The 27,864-nt window shown below is 48.9% G+C and overlaps 2 protein-coding genes and 1 long non-coding RNA gene across 7 annotated transcripts; 2 read left to right on the plus strand and 1 right to left on the minus strand.

Annotated features, from left to right (window-relative positions):
• Positions 1 to 31: 31 nt before the first annotated feature.
• BSPRY (B-box and SPRY domain containing) lies at positions 32 to 9,079 on the minus strand. 2 transcript variants are annotated; one of them, XM_081171243.1, is made up of 6 exons: positions 8,824 to 9,079; positions 8,272 to 8,370; positions 5,087 to 5,317; positions 3,171 to 3,193; positions 1,584 to 1,708; positions 32 to 1,432 (listed from the first exon to the last, which is right to left on the minus strand). In XM_081171243.1, the coding sequence occupies exons 1-6, from the start codon at positions 9,043 to 9,045 to the stop codon at positions 912 to 914; spliced, it is 1,221 nt and encodes a 406-aa protein (XP_081027369.1). In that variant the 5' UTR covers positions 9,046 to 9,079; the 3' UTR covers positions 32 to 911. The 2 variants fall into 2 exon arrangements, with proteins under 2 accessions (XP_081027369.1, XP_081027368.1); XM_081171242.1 differs by having other exon boundaries at positions 3,171 to 3,196; positions 8,824 to 9,078.
• WDR31 (WD repeat domain 31) lies at positions 5,325 to 23,813 on the plus strand. 4 transcript variants are annotated; one of them, XM_081171279.1, is made up of 10 exons: positions 5,325 to 7,690; positions 11,720 to 11,802; positions 14,126 to 14,255; positions 15,995 to 16,069; positions 16,995 to 17,139; positions 17,226 to 17,326; positions 19,713 to 19,780; positions 21,016 to 21,157; positions 22,370 to 22,532; positions 23,309 to 23,813. In XM_081171279.1, the coding sequence occupies exons 2-10, from the start codon at positions 11,756 to 11,758 to the stop codon at positions 23,467 to 23,469; spliced, it is 1,032 nt and encodes a 343-aa protein (XP_081027405.1). In that variant the 5' UTR covers positions 5,325 to 7,690; positions 11,720 to 11,755; the 3' UTR covers positions 23,470 to 23,813. The 4 variants fall into 4 exon arrangements, with proteins under 4 accessions (XP_081027405.1, XP_081027407.1, XP_081027404.1 ...); XM_081171281.1 differs by lacking the exon at positions 5,325 to 7,690 and adding an exon at positions 9,176 to 9,398; XM_081171278.1 differs by lacking the exon at positions 5,325 to 7,690 and adding an exon at positions 9,177 to 9,398 and having other exon boundaries at positions 10,903 to 11,802.
• Positions 23,814 to 24,220: 407 nt separating this feature from the next.
• On the plus strand, positions 24,221 to 27,420 carry LOC308572778. The gene is made up of 2 exons (XR_014001866.1): positions 24,221 to 24,866; positions 25,271 to 27,420. It is a non-coding gene; the product is annotated as an uncharacterized lncRNA (long non-coding RNA).
• The last annotated feature ends 444 nt before the right edge of the window (positions 27,421 to 27,864 follow it).

The following is a 27,864-nucleotide window of genomic DNA, read 5'->3' on the forward strand; positions in this document are numbered from 1 at the left end:
CCCTTTCAAATTCTACCCTTCTATTACAGCATTCTAGGATCTCCCATTTTATTGCCCCGTGCTGTGTGTTTGCCACAGTCTGGCAGAAAAATCCAATGCAACTTTCTGCATGGTTCAGCTTCCTGAGAATAACACATTTTAAGAAGAAAAACAAGTTTCTATCCCTCATGGTCACAAAGGTATGCTAGAAAGTATGTGGGAAGAGAACGGGGTTTCCAAAATCACCGAACGTGCTGGTGTCGGTTGGAGGAAGACTGAATGAGATTCTTAGCAAACTGTACTGAGGTTCCCAGCAAAAATGGGCGGGGGGGGGGAGGGAATGCGCAAAACGGTAGCTTTAAATTATGCAGCTTTAAATTCACAATTCTAGTATTTAAACAGTAGCTTTACATTCATAATTATAACATTCAAAAAAAAAGCAGCAACATGCTCCATCCATTGTGCCATTTGCACAGGTTGCAGAATTCTGTTTTCCTAGTCAGATAATTTTTTTTAATCGCCGGCTCTGTCCCTTTCCCCTCAGGGACTAGTACAGTACAATTGTCTTTTCTGACTGGACTTGTGGTGACACAGTGCTAAGGCTAAATAACGGTGAGAATAGCCATCTTGGAGCAGGTAGAATGTCCCTCCCAAGCCAAGCCTTTCAGCCCTTGTCACTGACTCCTTCATGGCCTCCTCTGGTAAGATACTTAGCTGCAAACTGCAGCTCCCATCTGCTCTGAACGCAGAGCCAGAGACAGCCCGTGAGTTGCCCCAGAGCAAAGCTCTCTCGCTTCCTGGCATAAGTTGGCATCGTCCTGCCAGAACCACAGTGCTCATCTTGCTGGAATATAAGGTGATCCAGCCCCGCTCAGCTTTAGGAAATAACAACCTTGGTGAACATAACTGCAGCCTTGCGGTGTTGGCTCTCCTCACATCAGAGAGAGGCTCTGATCTGCCACGGCCAAGGCTGGGTAGATGGGGCCGGCGAAGGCTTCGTGGTGCATGTGCAGAATGGCGCAGGAATCCGGGTCAAAAAACAGCACCTCTCCAGCATCCAAGTCCACCAAGACTCCAATCTCAGCCGGGCACTTGAGCATCTCCACTGCCTGGTGCTGGCCGTTGTGGGAAAACTGGAACTCGGTGCCGTAGCGGGAGAAGACCCAGGAGGAAGCGTTGCAACCCAGCCGGGCTTCGGGCCCAGCCCCCTTGCGCTCCAGGGAGCCATAGGAGATGCCCAGCTTGTAAGCACCGCTTTTGGCCACCCGGACTCTCCAGGCATGGACCCCCGAACAGAACGATTCTTCGGCCAAAGCATTGGGCCAGTGGTCAAACCGTGCCGGGCCACCGGGGTCGGGCCTGCTGTTTTTCTTGGGGCTGAAGGTCAGCGTTCTCTTGTCCTCCGAGAGCTGCAAGAGGGGGCTGACTGTTTTCTCATCCACGTGGACTTCATCTGTTCTGGGTGGAGAAACAAACCGGTCACCACACACTCGGCAGAAAGGTGTTGAGAACATAGCCGACTGAAAGGCAGCAAAAGCAAAACTAGAAGGCAGGTGGAGGTGGCCTGGATAACGACCCCCACCCCACAAGGGAAAGACACTGACCTGAGGCCCGACAGAGAACAGCTAAGGCCCATAGCCGGCTCACTAATGGACTCTGAAGGCACCATGGGTTAAAGTCCAGCTTTTCTGACTCCTGGGGCTTCAGGATTCCTTCAGCTTCCTCTGTCCTAAACCAACACAACAGAAGCAACTGGGGTCAGTTTTAACGTACCACTTTTCAATTCATTCCCAGTAAAATACATATCAGTATCCTTAGCTCTTTAGGGTACAGTGGTACCTCGGGTTATATACGCTTCAGGTTACATACACTTCAGGTTACAGACTCTGCTAACCCATAAATGGTACCTTGGGTTAAGAACTTTGCTTCAGGGTGAGAACAGAAATTGTGCTCCGGCGGCGCGGCAGCAGCAGGAGGCCTCATTAGCTAAAGTGGTGCTTCAGGTTAAGAACAGTTTCAGGCTAAGAACAGACCTTTGGAATGAATTAAGTATTTAACCCGAGGTACCACTGTATTTATTTTTATTTTATTTATTGAATTTGTAGACTGCCTTCTACCCATAGATCTCAGCGTGGTTGACATCATATACCGTAATTACAATATAAAAAACACAAAACACATGATAAAAATAAGAACAGAAAGGAGGCAAACAATAGGTTTCCCACCAGGCCTGTGGACAAAAGCCTTGCCCAAAGGAGTAGAACAGAAAGAAACACAAACTTGCACACACACACTGGAAGGAGGCAATGAGGAATGTGCTTTTAATAGCACAAAATACATTTAGAGCATTTAAAAAAAACACACCAGAAGCAGAAAGCCCACTAGGGAGGCAGCTGACCCACTGGGTAGGAAGGGAATTAAAGGGCTGACAGAGAAGGATATTGAGATAGCAGAAAGGCAAAGAGATGCAAGAGAGGACATCCTAGACAAATTAAAAACAAATAAATCATTCAATCTAGACAGATTCCATCTGAAGAGTTCTTAAACAACTCAGTGTGAAACTGCTGTTGAGCCTAACAATATAAAACATTTAAAGATATCCAAAAAAAGTGCAGGCCAGTTGATACCAGTTCTGGTATCATTATCAGCGGCAGCATTAGGAAGCATAGGGAAGAACAGGTCTTGCTGAAGGTAAATCAGCATGGCTTCTGCACAAGTAAGTCGTGTCTGACTCCCCTTTAGAGTTATTTCAGAGTGTTGGTGGGAATCTAGAGAATGGTATCAAAACCACCAGAGGGGCCTGAGCAAACAGCTGTCCTGAAACAGGAGGACAGGCCTTACATCTCGGCAGTTAGTTAAAGAACAAGAAGCAGAGAGTAGGAATAAAAGGCCAGTTACAGGAAACCAGTAAAAGGGCCTTCTCGGTAGTGGTGTCTGCCCAGCAGAATGCTTCCCATCAGATGTCAATAAGATAAATAACTATATGGATTTTAAAAGGCATCTGAAGGTACTCCTGTACAGGGAAGTTTTTAATGGTTGACGTTTTATTGTGATGTTAATATTTTGTTGAGATTGGATGAAGCCCCTTGGTCAGGCTCCTCAGGCCTGTTGCCATGTTCCTATGCTCCTGTTTATTGCTTTTTTTGAGGTGGGGGGAGGTAGAAGTAGGAATCAAAGATGCCTTCACTCACCTCTCAAAGATTTCCTCCTCTGCCTGCTAGAAACAAAGAGAGAGAGAGAAAGTTACCAAAAAGACCTCTACGAAAACAGAAAACTACCACTGCTAAATAGATGGAGGTCCATTTGACGCCATGGATGGGAACCCCAGGGAAAGAGTGGAAAGGGACCCTGGCTCAGCTCTAGGGTCCCTGCAGTGAAAGGGGGGGGGCTCAAGTTGAGGGTGGGCAGGGGAAAGACCCTCCTTGGCCTGAGAGACCCTAGAGAAGGGCTACCAGACAGAGCCCACCTGACTGGGTTCAACAGACACAAAGCCTGGACTGGTACAGTCAAACCTCGGTTGTTGAACTTAATCCATTCTGGAAGCCTGTTTGGCTTCCAAAATGTTCAACAACTGAGGCTCAGCTTCTGATTGGTTAAGGACCTTCCTGCATTCAAGTGGAAGCCGCGTCAGACGTTCGGCTTCCAAAAAACGTTCAAAAAGTGGAGCGTTTACTTCTGAGTTTTTGGCATTCAGGAGTCGAAACGTTCCAAAACAGAGGCCTTTGGGAGCCGAGGTTTTACTGTACAAAGTAGCTTCCTATAAACTGAAGCATGGCACAAAATAAATTTATTTTGTGATTATATTGTTGTGATTATGTTAAAAATGATGTAAAACTCAATAAAAATGGTTTTTTTAAAAAAACTGAAGCATGGCAGCTTTTTAACTTTTTAAGAAAAGCCCAACATGATGACATTTTTGCTTTATTTTTAGCTCTTGCAATTTGACCTCAATCTCAAGATGAGTTTCAATATAAGCAGGCAGGAAGCCAGAGACTGATTATGATTGCCCTTTCCTTAACCACAGATGACTTCACTTCTTCCACCCACCCTGCCCACTTTTCCCATAGCCAGACTGGGGGGTGGGGGTGCCCTGCCAACCTCAGCCTGTCCGTCAGCCCCTGCCTGCCTGTCTTCTTTCTCCCATCCAGTCTAGCAGTGGGTGGCAGGGGCCCCTGCCTGCCAGCTCTCTCTGCCTTTGTGCTGATTCTTTGGACCTCAGCAGGGAACAGAAGGATGGAGGGGAGGGGGCAAAACTAGAGCGAGCTGGCTCCTCCTCCTCCTTGCTCTGGCTCCGCCCACTGTGGGGCTCCCTGCTTTCTGCCTTTCCATTTCTGTCAGGCATCAGCCACCACTGGCCTTAGCTATGGTTGGCCATCATGCCGTGCTAACCATGGATAAGGTGAAGCAGGGCTTGCTCTTAACCAAGGTCTAGAACCAGATTTTAAAAGCACTTCATAGCCAACCTTGGTTCATGTGGATATGGTAGGTGGGCTAAGTGTAGCCAACGGAAGCTGCCATGGAGGAAATCACATACAACCGACCCAGGGTATGTGTGTGTGTCACCCTTCAGTTTCATTCTACTCCCATAGCCTGAAATCACTGTCAGAAACTATTTTGGTCTCCCCCCCCCCTCGATCTTCATACTTTATCTTTTTGTAAACTGCTTTGAGGTTGTTTTTGCAATCATTTTATTTATGAAATAAACCAAATAAACAAAAAAGCAGGAAGGGACTTTTTGATGGGTATCCAAGGTTTAACTCTATCGCTGTTGAAATCTTCTCTGGGGAAATATTTATTTTTGGAGGTATGCATTTGTTAAGCTCTTTCACCTTTTATAATTCAACGCAATCTTTAAAATAAAGAAACAGGCTTTAAAATTGATTTCTGCTTTGATACTGCATTTTTAAGGGCATGCTTGTGTAATTTTTTTTGTTGGAGCTTCCCAAAAATCACAAGTTGCTTATGCCTGTCGACTACGAACCAAAGAATGGAGGATAAACATTTATATCTCTGTCCATTTCACAGCTCGCCATAAACCCATAAACTGATCACATGCAAACTGCAAGATGAGGGTGATCCTCACTTGGGACCAATCGCCAATGCTTACCACTAGGCCACCATCATCTGTGCTGGTGATCATGGTCACCATGTAAGTCCGGAGGGCGTCCAGTTTCCGTAGTGATTCATTCCAGTGGACCTGCTGGGTGAGGATGTTCTGGTGGGCACGCTCCTCCTCTGAGTGGGCCACATCCAGCAGCCGCTGCTCCTCGCTCTCACACACACTCCTCACAAGGTTCAGGCGCTGGATCAGGACCTCTCGGGCACTGCTGGCCACAGTCTGAGAAAGGAGGACAAGGTGAAATGGGAAGCTGCACGACATAAGGGTGGGACACCAGCCAACCCAAGCCCTGTGTGGGGAACAGCACTACAATTCCCATCCTCACCAATCATAGAATTGTCGCGTTGTAAGGGACCAAGCGGGTCATCTAGTCTAACCCCATGCAATGCAGTAATCTTTGGCCCAATGTAGGACTTGAACCCACAACCCTGAGATTAACTGCCTCATGCTCTACTGACTGAGCTGTACCAGGTCTTCTCTTTGGACTGGGTCTTTCCCAACCACCTGCTTTCTGACACCCCACTTTTAAACTGGAGATGCCGTGGGGATGGGGCCTGGGAAATGTCTGCATGTTAAGCCAGATAGACTTTCTCATGGACCAAAATGGGCTGGAGAGCGTCAGGGCAGAGCTCCCCGAAAACGAAACTTCCCACAACGGAGTCATAGGCCACAAAGGCTGTGGTTATGCAGAGACAATGGGCTGCAGGAACTTCTTTCCTTTTCGTAAGCCTGCCGGTGGTTCACTGACACATTTCAAACATACAGAAGAAGATGAGCCCTGCCTTTGTTCACTGCTAAGGGCTGGCACACTCATGAGGCAAGGTGGGGCGGCCACCTCAGGCGGCAAGATCCACAGGGGCAGCAGATTTTTAAAAATTAATATCAAATATCTTTGTACCAAAAAGCTACTGTATTTTTAGCTCTATAAGACACACTTTTCCCCTCCTAAAAAGTAAGGGGAAATGTGTGTGCATCTTATGGGGCGAATGCAGGTGGGAGGCTCTGCTCAGCGCTCCCTTTAAAGAGCCGCGTGGAGTGTGTGTGTGGCTCTTGGGGGCTTTTCCCCAAGGAGGAAGAAGGGCATGCTCTTTAAAGGGAGTGCGGCTCTTGGGGGAGCCTTAGCCGCACTCTGCCTCTCCCGGGCTGGGAATGAAGGCTCCCCTTGACTGGAAGAGGCTGCGCGTGGCTATCCCATAAGCCAGGACAGCCAGCGGGATCGCTGCGCAGCGGTCCCGCTTGCTGTCCTGGCTTCTGGGATTCAGAATTATTTTTTTCTTGTTTTCCTCTTCCAAAAACTAGGTGCGTTTTATGGTCTGGTGCGTCTTATAGAGCGAAAAATATGGTAATCTAAATAAAAACACAGACCAGAAAAGGAGAGAGAGAAACAGACAGGAAGACAGAGAAAGGAGAAAGGAGAAAGGAGAAAGGAGAAAGGAGAAAGGGAAAGGGGAGGGAAAGGCCTGGGGAAAAGAAAAAAAGAGAACTTCCGAATCTTCATCTGTCATCTATATATGAAAAATATCCAACGTATCCACTCCAAGATTATACCCAACAAATCCACTTTCTACAATCCAACCTTACTAGTCTTCAAAACCATATATCATCAGCTCTTTTTCATGCAAAAAGTCTGTAAGATGTTTTGAGTCTTTAGTAAATGTTGACAAGGACTTTTCTCTGATAAAAAATTGTAGACTTTGCCATCTCAGCTAAATCCAGTAATTTTAGCAACCACTCCTCTATGGTTCATGACGTAGAACTTCACTCCCCCTTTCTTCTCTGGTGGGGGGGGGGGCGCGTCATTTTGCGGTTCGCCTCAGGGGCCATAAAATGTCTTGGTCCAGCCCTGCTGCTAAGGATTCCTGCATTTGCTCTCCAGCTTAAGCGCCAAGCAAGGTCCACAAGGACAGCAAGGGGAATCCCTCCAACCAGCTTTGGCTGGGTGAGACCCCCACCCCCAAAATGGGACAAGGAGCCTCCCACAGATTCCTGTTTGAGGGCGGAAAGCTGCCAACTCTTCGGACTTCACCTGCTTCATTGTCTCCAGGCTCTGGCAGAAATCAAACATAAATTCCTGCCCCACATATACCCCGAATCATCTGGTTTCATCAGAGGCAGGTTTCATCCCCTAAGTCACAGTTACAGGGTAGGAGGGGGCTCCCTAAGAAGAGACCCCCCTCAACTCTCCAAGTCCCACCTGTTAACCAAGGTTAGGGACAGGTTGAATCTGCCTGAGACGGTTGCTACCTTTTTCCTAGCAGGGGTGCCAAGCCTTTTAACAGCTGCACCACATTAAATAATAATTCCAATAATATCCAAGACTATGTCTCAAGGCAACTCATTGACATTTAAAACAGTACGCACACACACACACACCGCCACACATGCAGAGGGAGAAAATGGGTTTTAAAACAAACTCAGTACGAACACCTGAGACAGAGAGACTGTTTCGTCCAGCAGGAAAAGCCAGTTGGAGCGAAAATATCTCCCATGGTTTCCGGAAAGCGCAGAGAGCTGGCGTATCTCAACAGGAATGCTGTTTCACAGAACGGGACAGCTACACCGAAAGCGCTACTCTGAGTCACTGTACAGCAGGTAACTGGAGGTTTTTTTTGGGGGGGGACAGACGAACTTGAAGGAGGAACTTTCTCACAGATCACCTGTATTTCAAGTATCCTGATCCTTACCTGTATAGGGCCTGTTAGCACCAAAGCCTTCAATGTGTCCTGATTGATAGCCAGTGCAGACCTCACAAATAAGGGTCATAGCTTGCCAGAATACCCAACACATGGAACAATCCAGCAGGTGCAGTTCGCAGACGGAAATCCAACAGGCAGAGGGTCAAGCTAGACCTAGTGTATTTCTGCCTGTTCGGCGGTTGCGAAATGCACAAGAGCCCCACCAGATTGCACCTGCAAAAAATGGCTCCTGGACCAGAGGGGGATATCACACAGCAGCCTCTGCCAACCTTGGGTCCTCCGATGTTGCTGGACTACAACCCACATCATCCCTGATCTAGCTCACTGCTGGCTGTGGATGATGGAGGCTGTGGTCCAGGAATATCTGGGAACTCCAAGTTGGGGGAGGCTGTTATGGATGGGGCAGGAGACCCCAAAGTTGTGTGCACTAGGGGGTTAATAATTCAGCTGCAAATTCTCCCCAGACTACATTATTACCACAACGCGCTTCTTCTTCTCTGGCAACACCTCTGTGGCAAATTTGGCAATTGTGGCACTCTGGAGCTGAAGCTTTTCACACTCGTCCACTATTTTGTTCTGAAACAAATAAAAAAAAATGAGGAGGGGAAGAGTAGGGTGCTGAAATCTCCTCCCTCCCCATACACTGGTGCTTTCAGTGCGAAAGGGAATAAACTATGCCTCTGAGCATGGGCAGAGTGCATCCCCCGTCCAGCTCACCCCAAAACAGGACTGGGGAGTTCCAGGAAGGAGTTTCTTGACTAACTTTACACTGGAAACCAGGCTGGCACCAGCTCTAAAATACAAAACTCCACCGGGGCTCAAAAATTCCCATTTGCTGACATTTGGGAGGTGGTGATGCAATGCAAAGGGAGTGCACTTTGCATATGCTCAGATGCACTCTTAATAATTCTACAAATACCCGGCAGGGAAATTCTACTGGGGATGTGTGTGGAGAGGGAGAGAGCTTTACCACATTACCCCTAATAGAGCCGCCCCGTCCCCAGCAGCGCCCTCCCCGTCGAGGCTCACCCTCCTCTCGGCTGCCTCCTCGGCCAACGGGCGCACCCGGTGGTCCCGGCAGCCGCCCTGGACGGGGCACTGGGCGCAGACGAGCCGCCTCTCGGTGCAACAGAACCAAGACAGGTCCAGGGCGTGCTCCGGGCAGACACCTCCAGCTTGGGGGCGCCCCTCACCGGGGCTTGGGGTCTCCCCGAGGTGGCGGCGTTCCCCCGCTCCCGGCGCCTGAGCCATGGCGGAGAGGGAGGAAGGACGGAGGGCGCGCCGGGCCAGGCACCTGTTGCGGCTGCGGCTCAGGTGGGCGGGCCGCGCCGTCGGAGCCTCCCTGCCCTGGGGACGCCCCGCCCGCAGCAGCAGCAAGCAGCAGCGACGGGGAGCGCCCCTTCCGCCTCCATCCGGCCAGAGCCTCCACGGGCAGGGGCAGTCTACCGGCGCAATATCCGCTTGCTGCTAAGGAGCTAGCTGGCTGTTCGACGGGTGCGGAGAGACGGCGGCGAGGGGCAGGAAGGCACCAAGCGTCTTGGCTCGACCCGGCAAAGCAGTTCCAAGGAATAGCGGCCACACTCCCGCCGGCTCGTGTGGCTCAGGTGCTGAACTGCCATGGGCTAGACTAGAACTCAGCCCCCGGAGTCGAGTAAGGACGGGAGGGGTTGGGGAAGCAGGCAGACTAACAAGAGGGGTCTGAGCATGTGCAAAGCGCCACCCGCTCTCTCCAGCGCTAGAACAAACCCTCCACTGTACACGTGCATTTTGCTTTTGAGAAAATGGAACCTCCTGGTTTAGGGAGGGGGAAATCTCCAGGAACGATGACCGAGGGTCTCTCTGAGCATGTGAAGAGTCTCCACCTCTCTCCCCTGCAAGTGTATCACCTACCAATTCGTTTATCTTAATGCAAGAACCGCTGCCTGTGTCTCAATATTATCCTGGGTTGAGGATCATCTCCCTGCTAATCCCAGTCAAAGCTCCTCACCAGGGAGGGAACCGCTCCGGAGACGGGGCTTTGCAACTGATTTTGTGCCACAGAAGCACTATTAATTAATGAATAGCCCTACTAGTACTACTACTACTACTACTAATACTATGGTTTTATTATTGTTCCTGAGCATTTCACAGTGCCCTGACATTCATAAATTAAGCAGGCTAAACTTTCTCTGGCATATGCTTCTGAGCATGGACAGAGTATGTTCCCCGTGTTATTACTGAGTAACCACAGGAGGCCTCTTCGAATTGGGCAGGAGAGATTTAATGGCTTTCAGGCTTTCAGGCTTGGGGGGCTTCCTAGGGGAACTTAGCCCCACCAATCTGCCCAGCCACACTTCTCAATTTAGACACTGACCCCTGGAAGCTCCAGGAGCCCCCAGCCAGACCACCCAGCTGCGAAGGTGGGAAACTCATCAGCGGGGAGGGTCTCTGCACCCAGCAGGGTGGGGTGAGGGGCTGGACCAGAGCCAGGTGGGCTTAGCAGATCCGAAGGGGCCCCAGAAGCGACTTGAGTCCATGTCGCTTTTAAAAAAATAGGTCCGGTCGACCCAATTTGAGTCGCATGACTCAAATTGATTACTTTTGTGTGGTATCTCTTTTGACAGTCCTGAAGCTGTGGAGTCAATAGTCACAAGTGTTGTAATCCACACTGTGATCAACTCCCACGCGGAAACCAATGTCCCCAATGTGGAAGGACGTGTGGATCCAGAATTGGCCTCCACAGTCACTTAAGGACTCGCTGTTAAAACCATGTTTATGGAAGACAATCTTATTCAGTGATTGCCAAAAAAGAAGTAGAAGTTGGCTGTTCTGCTGAAGAATGCCTAAATTCTTTCTGCGCATTGTCTCCACAAAATGACCTTGCAAGAAAGCTCTCGGGATGTGAATATGTTGCTCGAAAAACCAGAAAAATATTAATCACAGAATTGTAGAATGGTTTCATTGGAAGGGACCCTGAGGGTCATCTAGCCAAATCCGCTGCGATGCAGGAACTTTTTGCCCAACATGGGGCTCAAACCCAATGCCCTGAGATGAAAAGTCTCATGCTTTACCGACAGAGCTATCATTCTGCAGACCGGATAGGAGTCAGTGCTTTCTTTGTCCCCTTAGCCAGGCATGGCGTGCCCCTGGAAGATCTGGAGTCTCCCCACTCTCTGCTGTATACCTGAAGGATCGTCTCCACCCACATCGTTCAGCCCGGACACTGAGGTCCAGCTCTGAGGGCCTTCTGGTGGTTCCCTCACTGCAAGAAGTGAGGTTACAGGGAACCAGGCAGAGGGCCTTCTTGGTAGTGGTATCTGTCCTGTGGAACGCCCTTCTACCAGATGTCAAAGAGGAAAAATAACTACCAAACCTTTAGAAGACATCTGAAGGCAGCCTTGTTTAGGGAAGTTTTTAATGTTTGATGTTTTATCGCTTTATTATTATTGTTGTTGTTATTGTTGTTGTTGTTATTAGTGCTGGGGAAACCCAGCCAGATGTGTGGGGTATGTATGTATGTATGTATAAATAAATATGATGGTGATAATGATGATGATGATGATGATGATGATGATGTGTCCCTTACCCGAGGGAACAACACAGTCCTGAAACCATCAAGGGATAGGCATGAATGGTGGACCAGCCCTAAGCCAACTATAATGGATGTGATAGCTTTTCTATATATAATCCTTATTTTTAATTTTACATCGGCCTGCATTTCCTGCTGATTTATAGCATTTTTTCCCCCTAACAGCAACAATGGAAGATAAGAGCAATGCTGTCACAGGTTTGGCATCTGCACCGGCATACTTCTGGAGCTAAGAGGCGGGAGGAGGCTGGGAAGGTGGCCAGCAGATGAGAGGGGCTTGATCAGAAGCTGCTGAGATGTGTGTAAACATAAGGCACTAAGTTCTTTCCTTTAATTCCTTCCCTGTCCTTCTGCCAGGCTAAGCGCTTTCGTCCGGCAAGTGCCTTTGAGATCATGGGGAAACTGCAGAGCAAAATTAGCCGAAACGCCTCCAAACGCAGGTAAGGGGTGTGTGTGGGGGAACCAAAGTGGTGATTTGGTGGGAGAGCATTTAGCTTTTGTGGATTTAGATGCTGGCTTTTCATCTCGCTCTTCTCCCAGCGGGGCAGCCTGGCATTTTGTCTCCTAGCAGCAATCCTGCGAGGTTTCCTGATGATAGAGGAAGAGGGCTGGCCAGGCACAGCTCGCTGGGTGGAGGAGCAGCTGCCATGGGCGTCCAGAGGGTCCCTGGTTCAATCCATGCCAGCACCTCCAGCTAAAAGGAGCAGCAGGCGGTGGGAAGGACCCTCCCCTTCCTGAGACCCCAAAGAGGCTTGGAGGAGCCAGTTCTCGCTGAGCCACTCTGGCGCTCTGAGCCAGGAGTTTCTTAATTAAAGGCGTCCTATGCAGGCAATGATTTTTTAAAGTGTCCACTTAGAAGGCTTGCTGGAAGAGGGAGCACAGAAAAGGCAAGAGAGAGAGCGCCTGTCTGATTTATGCACTGTAGTGGGAGGGAGTTCCAAAGGGTCGCAGAAAGGATTACCTGGTGAGGTGGTATCTGCAGCAAGTCCTCTCTTGCAGAGCATAGTGACCGGTTGGTTGTAGCAAGGGGTGAGGTCATCTTTCAAGTCTCCTTAGCCAGTGCAATTCTTTTCAGTACCGCCGTCGTAGCGCCAGGGCATTATTCTGCCCCGGTGAGCAGTTGAATCTCTGCACTTTGCATTTCTGGGACAACCTCAGCCCCACACCAAACACACTGCAGCAGTCCAGCCTGAAGAATAACAGTGCATGGATGATCATGGTCAAGGCTATCCTGGTCCAGAAACAGACATAGCTGTCTTGCCAGCTGAAGCTGGTTGATAACATAGGTCACTTGGCTCTCTAGCCACAGCGATGGATCTCGGAGCACCTCCAGAATAGGAACTTGTTCCAGAAGCAGCGGAAGGTCCTTATCCAAAGCAGGCAATTGATTAGTTGTCTGGGCTCGGGAACCTGCTGATCCACAGTGCCTTTGTTTTGCCAGGATTCAGACTCAGAGGGCCTTCTTGGTAGTGGTGCCTGCCCTGTGGAATGCCCTCCCATCAGATGTCAAGGAAATAAGCAACTATCCTACTTTTAGAAGACATCTGAAGGCAGCCCTGTTTAGGGAAGTTTTTAATGTTTAATGCTGTATTGTGTTTTTACTATTCGATTGGGAGCTGCCCAGAGTGGCTGGGGAAACCCAGCCAGATGGGCGGGGTATAAATAAATAAATAAATAAATTATTATTATTATTATTATTATTATTATTATTATTATTATTATTATTATTATTATTATCATCATCATCATCATCAAGAGGGCATCTCAGCTCTGACTCTCCAGTCTCCCCTCTCTTGGCACCCCCTCAATAGCTCTTCTCCTCATTGACCACCTAGTCCTTCCCCTTATTAAGGTTTGCTCTCTCTCTCTCTCTCTCTCTCTCATCCTACCCCTCCCCGTCCCTTTCTTCTTTAAATATAGCCTTTATTATTTGTAAGAATAATTTGGCATAACACTTGTTTAAAATATGGCATTAGGCTGTCTTCCCTTTTCTTTTTAATGTTTTTATTAAAAGATTTCAATGAGTATCAAAAATACATCCAGGGTCTCTGCTTTCAAATCGTGGGGTCCTTCATGCAGGCCAGTTACATTCAATTTGAGACATTATTTTATTTCATTCCCTCCGTAGCCACCAAGTTTCTGGCTTGAACTTTGGACCCTCCTGGCCAGAACGGACTCTGAAACAGGAAACGACCTGAGTAGAACACAAAACAACGGAGCAGTTCCTGGCTCCATTTGGGGGGAAATCTTGGGGGGAAATCTTTGCCACAGTGGAAAGTGGTTGTTGCCATGGGGTGCAAGGGGGCTCCTTTACCATAAACCGGGATCTAGTGTTAAGGACGTGAGTGGCGCTGTGGGTTAAACCACAGAGCCTAGGACTTGCCGATCAGAAGGTTGGCGGTTTGAATCCCCGCTACGGGTTGAGGCCCCGCTGCTCGGTCCCTGCTCCTGCCAACCTAGCAGTTCGAAGGCACGTCAAAGTGCAAGTAGATAAATAGGGACCACTCCAGTGGGAAGGTAAACGGCGTTTCCGTGCACTGCTCTGGTTCGCCAGAAGCGGCGTAGTCATGCTGGCCACATGACCCAGAAGCTGTGCGCCGGCTCCCTCGGCTAATAAAGCGAGATGAGCGCCGCAACCGCAGAATCGGCCACGACTGGACCTAATGGTCAGGGATCCCTTTACCTTTAGTGTTAAGGAAACCCAGGTGGGTTTCAGGGCCTCATATCATTCCTGGCTGTTTGTGTTTGCCTTCTCCTTTGCAGGGCTGACAGGTATGAGGAAGAGCCCCCTCCTGCCAAGGTGGTTCAGCAGCCGTGTCCTGCTCACTGTGGTGCTGTGGCTTCAGTGGCGTCCCTCACGACTGACCTGTGCGTGTCAGGCGGCAAAGACAAGGTAGCCCGCAGGAGAGCAGCTAGCTGCAGCTGGCAGGAGCATCTCACTGGTCCCAAATGGAAGAGAGTGTGGGGACTTCTTGGGTCCATCTCTCTCTCCCCCAACCCCCTCCCCACAATCCTGTATCGCTGCCCCCCTGATTTTTAATGCCAGGTTCATGAAAGAAAAGCCTGGGCAGAACATTGCCTCCCTCTGTGGCCACGTTGCGGCCCCTGGTGGTCTTTCAAGATGGCTGCCTTTAGGGGCAGGCAGCCCAGGGGAGCTGCTGGAGCACAGAGCTCAGCGGGCAGCATGCCATGGATGCTCCAAAGAGTCCACCTTCCCCTGGGAATCTGGAGCAACATTGAGGTCCATTTCTAAGGGCCTTCTGGTGGTTCCCTCACTGCAGGAAGTGAAGTTACAGGTAGCCAGGCAGAGGGCCTTCTCGGTAGTGGCACCCTCCTTGTGGAATGCCCTCCTGTCAGATGCCAAGGAGATGAGTAACTACAGTGGTGCCTCGCAAGACGAAAAGAATCCGTTCTGTGATTCTCTTCGTCTAGCGGGTTTTTTCATCTTGCGAAGCAAGCCCATTGAAGGATTAGCGGATTGGCGCTTTTAGAGGCTTTTAGCGGCTTATTTGCTGATCGGATCAGCTGATAAGCGGCTTGGCGCTATTAGCGCTATTAGCGCTAATAGCGGCTTATCTGCTGATCGGATCAGCTGATAAGCGGCTTAGCGCTATTAGCGGCTTATCTGCTGATCGGATCAGCTGATAAGCGGCTTAGCGCTATTAGTGGCTTTTAGCTGCTTTTAGCGGCTTATCTGCTGATCGGATCAGCTGATAAGCGGCTTAGCGGCTTAGAAAAGGGGGGGAGGGAAAAAAAACCCAGCAGGAACTCGCAAGACATTGTCGTCTTGCGAAGCAAGCCCATAGGAGATTCATTTTGCGAAGCACCTCCAAAATGGAAAACTCTTTCGTCTAGCGAGTTTTCCGTCTTGCGAGGCATTCGTCTTGTGGGGCACCACTGTATATAACCTTTAGAAGACATCTGAAGGCAGTCCTGTATAAGGAAGTTTTTAATGTTTGATGTTTTATTGTGTTTTTAATATTTTGTTGGGAGTCGCCCAGTCAGATGAGCAGTGGCATATTATTATTATTATTATTATTATTATTATTATTATTATTATTATTATTATTATTATTATTATTATTCTGCTTGGGTGGCTTTGTGTTAATGCTGGAGGCTCCGCTTCCTGTTTTTGTTTGAGGGGAAATTTGCTATCGTGGTGCAACTGCTATGCACTTGAGCGACTGAGATATGATACATGCATACAGGTTTATTGTCCGTTGGCTAGGAATGGAACATACAAATGGTGCTGCAAACTCAATTTAAAAATGAGGCCTCTGAAAAGCTGAACCAGTTCCCTGTCTAGTGCTGGTTGACATATATGGAGTCGCAGACAAGCTCAGTTTTGATAGGCCCTTCCAGTTTAAAATTGTGCTCCGTTCCCACTCTATATTTTAACGCAAAGTTTTCCCGTCAGAGGAACGCCACATCCAGACCCATTACCTTTAAAGCACACCTATTCCACCTTAACAGCCATGGGGTCTGTAGCTTGTTAAGGGTGCCGAGAGTTGTTTTGAGAGTTCCCAGCGCCCTTAACAAACTACCGTTCCCAGGAATCCTTGCGTAGGTGGTACTTTTTGCAGGAATCTGAAATATTGCATGAAAGCTTTCCCCCACGTTCTCTTTCTCCAGACTGTTGTTGTGTACAACTGGCGTCGTGGCACCCTGGTCAGGAGGTTCCTAGGTCATGAGCGAGAAGTTACTAAGGTAAACGCCAGATTTTGGCTGCAAAAATGTTTTCTTTCTGTCCGTCCCCTTGCAAGCATAGACAACAGAGACCAGGACCCCATCATGTACCATCAAGCGCTAAGCGACATGCAACCTTAAGAAAGGGCAGGGACACCTGGGAGGGTGTGAGAAGGTGGCTGCTTTGTGTGCAGAAGGTGCTAGGTTCAGTCTCCAGTTGAAAGGCTCTCACAGAAATAGTAAACAACTACAGTGGTACCTCGGGTTAAGTACTTAATTCGTTCCGGAGGTCTGTTCTTAACCTGAAACTCTTCTTAACCTGTAGCACCACTTTAGCTAATGGGGCCTCTCACTGCTGCCAGAGCACGATTTCTGTTCTCATCCTGAAGCAAAGTTCTTAACCCGAGGTACTATTTCTGGGTTAGTGGAGTCTGTAACCTGAAGTGTATGTAACCTGAGGTACCACTGTATCTGACTTTTAGCAGACATCCGAAAGCAGCCCTGTTTAGGGAAGTTTTTTATGTGTTTTACTGTGGTTTTATAACTGTTGCAAGCTGCCCAGGATGGCTGAGGCAACCCAGTCAGATGGGCGGGATATAAATCATAAATTATTTTTATTTTATTTTATTTACGTATTATATTTGTATACAGCCCTATACCCGTAGATCTCAGGGCAGTTCACAACAAGAAATTACAATATACAAAACACAAAATGCGTAAGAAAACAACAAAGATAACCCATTAATCCATCATCATCATCATCATCATCATCATGGGGGGACAGCCCTCTCCCTTTTTCTGCCAGAGACCTGGGAGAGTGGCCACTGCCAGTTAGAGTAGGCAGCGATAGGTGGAAAAACAGTCTGAGGCAGCTTCTGTGTTTTTTGAACAACCTGTGTGGAAAAGGATGGTTGTCTGAATCCACTTCTCTTCTGTTCTGCCCCAGGTGACCTGCCTCCCAGCCTCCAACTGGTTCTTCAGCGCTTCCCGCGATAAGACAGTGCTGATGTGGGGGTTCCAGGGGGGCTCTGGGGCAGTCCAGGGCTTCTCAGGGCATGACCTGGTGGTCACTGGCTTGGCTGTCAGCCCAGGTGAGGCGGTGACTCCTGCTGGAGTAAGAAGTCTGTGTCTGGATTCCTGATGGGTTTCTTCACACACTCTCTCTTTCCTTGTTAAGTTTTCCAACAGCTTTGCACAGGCTCCCGTGACAACACTGTCTGCACCTGGGACCTAGAGACAGGGGACTGTTTGCACAGAGCGTCCATTTCCAGAAATCTGGTAAGTGCCAGAAGACCTTGGAAGGGAGAAGTCATACTATTTATTACAGATGCCAAAGGCACAAATCCCTCGCCCAGTTTTAAAGTGACCCCTTAACCATTTATAGCTAAGTGGAACTTCTCTCTCTCTCTCTCTCTCTCTCTCTGTGTGTGTGTGTGTGTGCGCAAAAATGGAGTTCGGTTTATACTAAGGTTACCAGATTTTTTTCAAAGAATCTAGGGACACTATTTTTTTTTAAAAAAATAACATTTATTTCTAAAAAAAGTTGTTTTTTAAAAAAAATAAGAAGTAATATTTTTTCTGTGGTCTCCTCTGTCGCACGGCCTTCCTCTGGGCCCTGGCCTGCTCTCTTGGAGTGCTAGCCCTCCCAGTGCTCTCCTACCTCTCCTCCTGAGTGGCAGCGGCGTGGCAAGGTCAGGGCTCCCCTCTTTTTTCTCCTTCCTCTCTCTCCCTCTTCCTTCTCTTCTCCTCCTTCTCCCTGCGTCGGCTCCGGGGTTTTCCTGGCCCCAGAGTGCCACGGGGCAGTTGGCTGGGTGCTCTCGTTCCCGGCTCGATTTGGGTCACGTGTGTGTGTGTGTCAGTTGTTCCCCCAGTTGATGCATCGGGCATCCCCGGTTCCCCCTTGGCAGTGGCAGTGGCAGTCTCAGCAGCCCGGAGCCAGCCTGGTAGCGCAGTTGGCTCTGGCTGGCTTCAGGAGCTGCTCACTGCCATGGCACCCGCCATTTTGCCTTGCCGGAAGTCCCCATATGATGTGTCTTGTTCCGTTGAACCAATCACGCAACATTCATTCCCTACTAATAAATCTACAACACTTAAAATATAAATCCAGGGTCATTAAATGAAATCCAAGGACATTCTGGGGACAAATTTTGTCTGGGGACAGATATGTAAATCCAGGGACTTTCCCTAGGAAATGGGGACATCTGGTAACCATAGTTTATACTGAAAATAAAATACCTGCACCAAATGAAGGAAACAGTGAAGTTGGTATATGAAGCCCTTCCTATAATTTTGAAGGAAATGTAACCAATCCACTTTAAATTATTTAATTGCAATGTTTCAGCAGCCACCAATTTTTGAAAGGAAAGGTGTGGAGTGCTTATTCCTTTATTGTAAATAGAGCCTTGCACTGTCTGCCCACTGAATGCAACGGAGCTTACTCTCAGGTAACTGGGTAAAAACTAGGCAGCCTTATACTGCAATCCAAATCATTTTTGCTCAGAGCTCAGTCCCACTGAGTTCAATAGGATTTACTCCTTGGTATGTTCCTGATCATTCTCACAGTTTCTTTTTCTTCTTCTTCTTCTTCTTCTTCTTCTTCTTCTTCTTCTTCTTCTTCTTCTTTATTTATTTTTTATTATTATTATTATTATTATTATTATTATTATTATTATTATTATTATTTTATTATTTCCCGCCTTTTCCCCTGACAGGGACTCAAGGCAGCTTACAGTTAAAAAATAATTTCATTCTATTTCTCTGTGGAAGGTGTACACAATCCCTTCCCTCACACATTATTTCTATACAACAGTCCTGTGAGATAGGTTTGGCGGAAAGGTTGTAATTGGCTCAAGGTGACCGATGTAGATGTGTATATAACATCTATGTGTGCGGCGAGATCAAACGCCGGAGAAGCTTCCTGATGTAGAATAGGGTGTCCCTATTTTCATCAGAGAGATGTTGGAGGTTATGATGTTTATTCCCTGTTTTGGGCTTTCTTACATACGTCTGACTGGCTTTTGTCAGAAAGTGGTCTGGATGAAAGCTTGGTCCCATTTCATGTGGGCTTCTCTGAAATTCTAAGGGCATTCTGAGCTGTGCTGATATTGCTGAGACCGCAAACTAGGTTGTTTTAAAAACAATAGATGCTCGTAAAATCCTCTGCTTTCTGTAATTTAACCTTGAAGGAGTAGGCTTTAGAACTTGGTTATCACTCTTCACTCCACACGCTGATATGAGACTGCCTTTTTCCCCCAGGGGAGATTATTTTGTTTTGGGTTCAAGAAGCTGTACCTCTCTGTTTGATTCTTTATTTTGTTATTATTTTTTAATACGATTTTCATAATGTATTATAATAAAGAAAAACAAACCAATCTAAACAGAAACAAAGGAGGGAGAGAGAGGGGGAGAGAGGGAGGGAGGGCGAGATGAAAGAAAGAAAGAAAGAAAGAAAGAAAGAAAGAAAGAAAGAAAGAAAACAAAGTCCTCTTTCACATGTAAATCTTAACTTGTCCCACACAGAGAAAGGTGATTCCTCCCAGCTCTCACCTGGGAACTTCCCTTTCTTCTTCCATCCTGGGAGATTTTCCCTTCCCTGCCTCTCACACAGGGGGACCGCTTTCTGATATGGCTAGATGAGCTGCCCATTAATTGTTCTCTCCCACAGGTAACTCATCTGTGCTGGGTTCCCGGAGAGCCATATATAGTCCAAGCATCAGAGGATAAAACAATTAGGTATGTGAGCGCATGGGAGTGGAGACCAAATTGTGCACAAATCCAGCATTTCTGGCTCTGAACCCAACTTTCTGAAAATTTTGCTTTTGAAATTTGAGCTGCGGGGTTCATCGGCACAGGAGCCCTTGGAGCTGGTGGGTGTAGCAGACGTTCCAGTTCTTGCCAAAACTCGTGCTGGCGGGGGGGGGGAGGGCTTTCCCTGTGTACACCTGGTGGGGCTAAGCTTTCCTCTGTAGCAGAGCTGAGCCCCAGGACTACCACAAGATGTAGTGATAGAAACAGTTTATTTGCTGCAGTGGAATACAGACAAATAAAAAACATCTTTATAGCTGAACTTCTCCCCATCCAAAAGCTTTTTTTATCTGTAAGGTAAAGGGACCCCTGACCATTAGGTCCAGTCATGACCGACTCTGGGGTTGTGGCACTCATCTCGCTTTATTGGCTAAGGGAGCCGGCGTACAGCTTCCGGGTCATGTTGCCAGCATGACTAAGCCGCTTCTGGCGAACCAGAGCAGCGCATGGAAACGCCGTTTACCTTCCCGCCGGAGCAGTACCTATTTATCTACTTGCACTTTGACGTGCTTTTGAACTGCTAGGTTGGCAGGAGCAGGGACCGAGCAACGGGAGCTCACTCCGTCGCGGGGATTCGAACCGCCAACCTTCTGATCGGCAAGTCCTAGGCTCTGTGGTTTAACCCACAGCGCCACCCGCGTCCCTTTTTTTACCTGTAGCCATAGGTTAAAATCTGTTTTGATTTTTTTAATGCCATAGTTTATGTTTGTAATTAACAAAATCTTCCATATTTGTGTGTGTGATCCAAATCCCCAAGCATCCAACTGGCAAATCCCACTAGGGAACTACTGTAAACACTTTTGGGGTATCAATAACAAAGCTCATCTATTCTGACTAAGTCAAACTGAGCTGCTCCATAGGCTGCAAGGGTGGTGGTGGTTGTTGTTGTTACATGCCCCAAACCTTTCACTGGCTTGTACAAAAGTCTTTTTTTTTTCATTTATTGCCAGAGGTTATACTGGGGAAGAAAGATAAATTTAAAATGAGAATAAAATTGCATCCCAGTCATTTTAATCTGTTTTGGTGCTGCTCAGGACTGAAGGGCAGTGGGCGGCCTCTAGCCAGACCTCTTGGGCCGCTTTGGTGGGACAAAATGTCTTTGGGCCAGCCGGCCACCTTCAGCCCTTTCACGCGCCCATTGCTGCCCCTTTTGTTTGTGGCAGGATCTGGGACAGCCGGGAGCTGCGTGTGGCCCACGCCTTCCCTGCCAAGCAGCATATCCAGACGTCCTGCGATGTCAGTTCAGACGGGCGGTACTGTGTCAGCGGCAGCACTGGCTCTGGCGGTGAAGGCTGTGAGGCCACGGTGAGGTCACCACCAGCTGTGGGCTGAGGTGGGAGCTCTGAGCAGTGGTGGTGGTGGTGGGGAGCTTGAACCGTAGAACTGGAGAGGGGGAGACAGGACCCAAAGGGTCATCTTCCTAGCCCAGTCCCCCACCGAGCCTCCCTCTCTGGCTCCGTAAAGGGTCTCTCGATACGGCAAACTTCCAAAACAACCCGCAATGTAGCCACCTTTGCTTCCTCAAAAGTATCCTGCTCATTGGCGAGGATTCCGGTGTCAGGGTTGGAGCCAGACGCACAAAGAGTATAAATTTGTTGCGTAGCTTCCAATGGCCTGGTCATTGTTTGTTTTAACACTTGCCCTCATCAGTGAAAAGAGAGGGAGAGAGTCCCCTCCCTTAGGCTTCCAAACCTAAAAAGACAGGGTGGACGCCGTCAGTGGGAAAACGGCTTGGCAATGCCAGGCCAAAGTGGGTGGCAAGGCTGAGTTTCCTCTGAGGAAGGGAGTTGCTGCTGCTGAATTGGTGATACTTTGCAATGCGCTGGTGCCTTTTTCCTTTTGTTGTACAGTGGTACCTCGGGTTAAGTACTTAATTCGTTCTGGAGGTCTGTTCTTAACCTGAAACTGATGAATTTGGATTACTAAATGGATGACTGTTTATGCTCCCAGAAATTTTTGAAAATGTTTATATTCTGTCCCTCTCTCTCTTAATACTTGCTTTTTGCTGATTGATAAGATGGTTTGCAACACAAAAAGCGTTTCATTTAAATAACAACAAGAAGGCAAAGGTATATACAGTGGTACTTCGGGTTAAGTACTTAATTCGTTCCGGAGGGCCGTTCTTAGCCTTAAACTGTTCTTAACCTGAAGCACCACTTTAGCTAATGGGGCCTCCTGCTACTGCCGCGCCGCCGGAGCACAATTTCTGTTCTCATCCTGAAGCAAAGTTCTTAACCTGAAGCACTATTTCTGGGTTAGCGGAGTCTGTAACCTGAAGCGTATGTAACCCGAGGTACCACTTTATTGTGTTTTACTCATTAAAAGCTGCCTCGCAGGGGAATGTCCCTAAAGGGCACCTTAAACATCTAATTTTTAAAGGTAAATATTGCCGCTCTGATTGACGTTGGAGACCGAAGTGTGTTTTCACTCCAGCTTGGCAACAAGGGAAAGCTCAGTGGCGGAGACAGGAATGAGATTTGGGAGGGCTATGGCTTCACCACTTGCTCTTCCTTCCAGCTCTGGGACCTGCGGCAGGTGAAGTGCCGAGTGCGAGAGTTTTGGGGCCACTCCCAGACCACAGCATCCTGCATCTTCCTCCCTGGGGGCCTCGGGGCCTCCCCGGCCATTGCCACTTCGTCGCATGACTGCACAGTGAGAGTGTGGAGCCAGGACTCTGGAGGTAGAGCGCTCAGATCCTCTTGCTGGGGGAGAATTGGCTGCAAGGGCCGCCTTGCTAGATCAGTAAAACTTGAAGGAAGCAAACACATGTTCTCTCACAGACACTTCACTTAAAGAAGTGAAGGCCTGTAGTAATGTAAGGGTGCTGTATAGTATGTTGTATAGTATGTTGAAAACTCTTAATGAAATTGATAAAAAGGAACCAACAAAAAAAACCCCTAATGTGCAGACCGGGGGGGGGGGGGGTCCAAACAAGGAACTTGAGGATTTGCATGAGGTATAGAGGAGGGTATAACTGAACCCTGCATAATTTTACCATGCACAATGTTACACACTTCTATAATGCCCTCCCCTTACTTGCCTTTTCTTGAAATGAAAAAGTCCCAAACGCTGCAAGCTTTCCTCACAGGGGAGTCTCTCCCCCCCCCCCTTGGTCTTTTTGGGTACACTTTTCTGTGCCTCCCCCAGTTCTACAATATCCTTTGTAAGGTCAGGTGAGGTGACTAGAACTGGACACAGTATTCCTAGTGTGATTTTTTTTTTTTGGGGGGGGGTGTTCCCTGACTGGCCAGTCTTCCAGCACCCCATCTCATCTCCATGCTGTGACAAACTTCACCTGTTTGAATTTCCACTTTTGGGGTGGCTGTTTGCACAGCCCACCCAAACATTTTGTTGGGCATGTGAAGCAAAGCTGGCCTGACCCTCTACCGAGAGAGGACAAAGGCAGATATTCTCTCCCCGAACACCAACTGACTGCCTCTTTCTTTCTTCTCCTAGCCTGTGTGGCTACTGCCTGCCTTGAAGGAGCTGGGGCTCTGCCTTCGCTGGCCGCCTTCGAGAGCGGCTCACTCCTTTGTGCCAGCTCCAACTCAGGGATTCACTTGCTGAAGTTTAGCTCTGCAAAAGGAACTGACCTCCAAGAAGTGGCCAAGTTCTGAACCCCAGAAACCAGCTTCCATGTGGCGTTGGGGAGCAGCCTTCATGGGGCTATTTGGCTGAAAGCCTTCCATGCTGCTGTGTCAGGGAAGAAGGAAGTGGCACATAGATGGGAGTGCCCAACCGGAAGACTTCACAGGAGCTGCAGCAAAAGGACACGGGATCTGAGCCCTGCTAGCAAAATTGTAGCTCTGCTTAACGGGTTTCGCCACACCCAGGTGTATAAATGAGAAAGGAATGGACAGTGGAGCTCCTAAAGTGCCCTTCGCTCACTATTGTGTGGGGAAGATGGACCAGATTTTGTAGAAGCGCTTCGTGTTTGTGCATTTGTCATGTCCTGTATCTGAGCCAGTTTTTTAAATATAAACGGCCTCGGTCCAGTATACCTGAAGGAGCGTCTCCACCCCCATCATTCTGCCCGGACGTTGAGGTCCAGCGCCGAGGGCCTTCTGGCGGTTCCCTCATTGCGAGAAGCAAAGCTACAGGGAACCAGGCAGAGGGCCTTCTCGGTAGTGGCGCCCGCCCTGTGGAATGCCCTTCCAGCAGATGTCAAAGCGATAAACAACTACCTGAAATTCAGAAGACATCTTAAGGCAGCCCTGTTCAGGGAAGTTTTTAACGTGTGATATTTTATTGTATTTTTTTTTCTATGGAAGCCGCCCAGAGTGGCTGGGGAGGCCCAGCCAGATGGGCGGGGTATAAATAATAAATTATTATTATTAATATATATATATATATATAAAATTCCAGTAGTTCTCAGGGCATGCACATAAGTGTTTATTCACACACACATACCCCAATTTTATTTTATTTTTGAAAAATCTCACTCTTCAGACCCCAAAATTTCCCAGAACAGCTTATGGATCACAACAAACAAAACAGTCACTGCCCCTCAGGGTTACAGTTCTTAAAGGCATGGAATAAAAGGAAAACAGATTTGGGAGGGAGGAGGAAAGAAGCAAGTTCAAGTTCTTAATGGCAAGTTCTTCTAATAACCCCGCGAGCGTAGGGAAAGCTCAAGGGCAGGAGACAGAGCCGCAAATTGCTCCCTCCTCTTCCCTCCTACAGACCATGCAAGTTGGCACCCATCTGTGGTGGCCACATGGCCCCTGCCTGCCTCCACCTCTCTGCAGCCTTGCCTGGACTCTGTGAAAGGAACGAGGCATGTGTGTGGAGGTGAGGAAATGCTTTCTTCCAAGGTCTTTCTGTGCGAGGTCGCTGCCGCAGTTTGCTGTTGCAGCCGCAGGAAAGCTCTTGTAAACATTGACCTGCAAACTTCTGTGGCTCAGGACCCCCAGCCATAGCTTGGTCTTTCCTCAGAGCCTGGAGCTGCAGGGAGGTGGCCACCTGAGATGGGAGATGCATTTGGCACCCATGGGTGTCTGCACGCCACTCCTAGGCAAGTGGCCCACACATGGAGGGACAGGACACAGCATAGGCGACGACTCCATGGGGCTTGAGGGGGCCCGAGCCCCCTCAAAAATTCGTTTGGGGGGCTCCGCCCCCCCAATAATCTCCGGCGCCCCTCCAGCAGAGCGCCATCGCCGCCCCTCCCCCAGCCCAAAATGCACAGGGTCGGGCTGCATGCCTCCTGCCCTCCCTCCCGAGCAAAAGCTCCACCCAATTTCCTTCGGAGCTGATTAATAGGCGCAGCACGCTCTCCCCTATTCGCTCACGAGGAGGCGGCGCCACTTTATTTGCATATTCATGAGCTTATTTATTATTCATGAGCTTTCCCGGGCCCCCCCAATATTTTTTATAAGTCCGCGTCCCTGGGACACAGTAACTCAAGGCAGGGAGGAGTCCTTTGGGCTGGCAGCTGCTGACAGGCCTGTTTCTAGCCCTCATGGTGGAAAAGGCTTAAAACAAGTGGGAAGGAGGTGGAAAGACTGGAGGGGGTGGCTTGAGCTTAACTTCCAGCAGCCTGAGGTAAGGGGCCCAGGCTGGAGGGTCCTGCAGTTTTGACGCCACCACAGAATCACAGAAAAACACACAATCTGCCTGTTTCCACAGACTGCAGAATCCAGTGTTTTTTGGTAGATTTTAAAATGTGCCTCTTTTTGTTCCTCTGGTCCACTTGCCTCTGTAGGGCAAAGTGTTCACTTAACCTGCTTAATCTTAAACTTCACCGCTCACTTATAATGAGAGAGAGAGAGAGAGAGAGATGTGCTTATTTGCATATGCAAATAGCCACCTTACCCAAAGCAAGTGATCAGCCTTGCACTGTAGCTGATAGAAGGCAGCCAACCAAGCCCAGCTCAGCACTGCAACCTCCAGCATCAGCGCTGCAATCCGAACATTAGGGCTGTGGACAGCAAGAGCCCCAAGACCATCAGGGCAGTGGCACAGAATAGTCCAGGATAGTGGTCCCACAAGAGGCAGCACGTTTCCCAGCATCTGGATACGGGGTGGGCGACAACGAGCTCCCTGGGGTCAGACCCTCGGGGCGCGGCAGCCTTTAGCAATTCCAGGGTCACAAGCACCGCAAAGGCCTCTTCTTCTTTGGCATTCCCTGGCAGCTTCCTGCGCCAGCACAGACGGAAGCCGTCCAGCCAGACCTCATGCACCTCCCTCATCCACGGGGGGAACTGCTGGACGATGTCCATGTTGACTGGAAGCCTGGGGACTCCTCCGCAGGGTAAGGGGACGCTCCCCCTGCAGAGCGGGCACTGGAAGCTCTGGCTTGACTTGAGGAAGACGCACAGCCTGGCTAGGCACTCCAAGCAGAAGGTGTGGGAGCAAGGCAGGAGGCGAGGGGCCCTGAAGACATTGTCGAAGGAGAGGTAGCAAATGGGGCACTCCGCTGCAGATGCCCCTTCTTCCACTGTTCGGCTTGCAGCGGTAGGAGAAGGGTCCGTCGCTTCCGCCTGCCCCTGGCCAGACCGGGAGCCACTTTCCACAGAATTCAAAACCTCCATAGGGATAGACTTCCCCACCTCACAGGTCCGTGATTCCTGGCTTCCTTGCTGAGGGTGGCCTCACCAACCCTAGTTTGATGATGGGCTCAGATGAGAACCGGAGCCTCTGGAGTTTCTCATGCTGGTGGGACCCTGGCCACAAGAGTCCTCCAGGCTGCTTGAAATCCTGCGGCCACTCCAGACTCAGAGGCCACCTCTGGGAGGGAGCTCTCAGCCCTCCTCCCAAGATGGGCTCCTGTGCATCTAGCCAGTGAGACTGGGCAACCAGCCTTGTGTTTGACACCTTCCCTCCCTCCTGTGTGGGCAGCGAGTCCTTCTGCTTGCTTAGCAACTGGGGCTGGGCAGGGCTGGCCAGCCTGGTCTGGCAGAGCAACAGCAATGGGGGGGGGGGAGTATCCCTTTAAAGGCTGACGCTCCCTGCATTTGTGTGTCCCTCCCAGCCATTCCACCTCTGCTGCCCAACCTGTTCTTAGCTACACAGCTCCTTGAGTTATGTTTAATCTGCAAACAAAAGCTTTTGTTAAGTTGTGGGTGTATCAGACGACACAGTGATTCTTCAAACAGCTCTTGTTTATTCACAGGCCAGAACAGAACTGGGCTGGAGGGTTCCGCCAACCTGCTTATATAGAGCTCCACTACAAAAGCAACAGTAACAACTTTATGTAACTATCCAGTCACTGAATGTCACTTTCAATTCCTTATTTGCATATGTGGACCTGAGTGAAAACTATCTACAGTATCCCTCTGCTGGCCCAGGGTGAGAACTTCAGGACATAACACCTTTGTCCAGGAAGTGACTGCATGCCCTGCAAGTGTCCCGGTTTTCCAGGGACAGTTCCGGAATTATGAAAGCCACCCCAGCTTCTTATTTGATCCCAGAATGCCCCTATTTTCCCTGCCAACACTGCCACTGGCAAAATCCAGGAGGAGGAGCTGGTGCTTGTCCCAAGGGATGGTGGTTGCAGTGTTGGACTTTCTTCGCCAACCGAGTTTGCGCAGTGACTGGGGTGATGGAATAAAAACTTCCCTGCAATATTTTTTGCTTACTTTATTTTTAAATAATAACCGAACAGCTGCAACTCACCGCTCTACACCAGCCACTACCATACAAAGCATTTGGTCAACTTGAATACAGTTTTCAAAATAATCGATTACCCTATCACATTGCTGCATTCGGTGCAGTAGGTAAACTTCCTCTAATTAGTTAAATTAAGATACCTCAGGTGTGCTGCCATGCAGGTTATAATTACAAACACACACCTCTGAGTAGCACCACTGACCACCTCAATATTAAGAAAACCTAACATGCAGCAGCGAGGGAGCATCCCATGACCTCTCCATGGTTGCTGCTGCTGGCCTCCTCCTTAGGCAACTCGTAGTGGCTGCTGGAGAGCAGGCAAGGAGGAGAAGCTGCCCCTTTCTAAAATATATATATTGGTGTGTGCTTTTCCTGGATTATCTCATGAGGATCATCTAGTC

Source organism: Podarcis bocagei (assembly GCF_964188305.1).
Source record: "Podarcis bocagei genome assembly, chromosome: 14".
NCBI classification, from domain to species: Eukaryota; Metazoa; Chordata; class Lepidosauria; order Squamata; family Lacertidae; genus Podarcis; species Podarcis bocagei.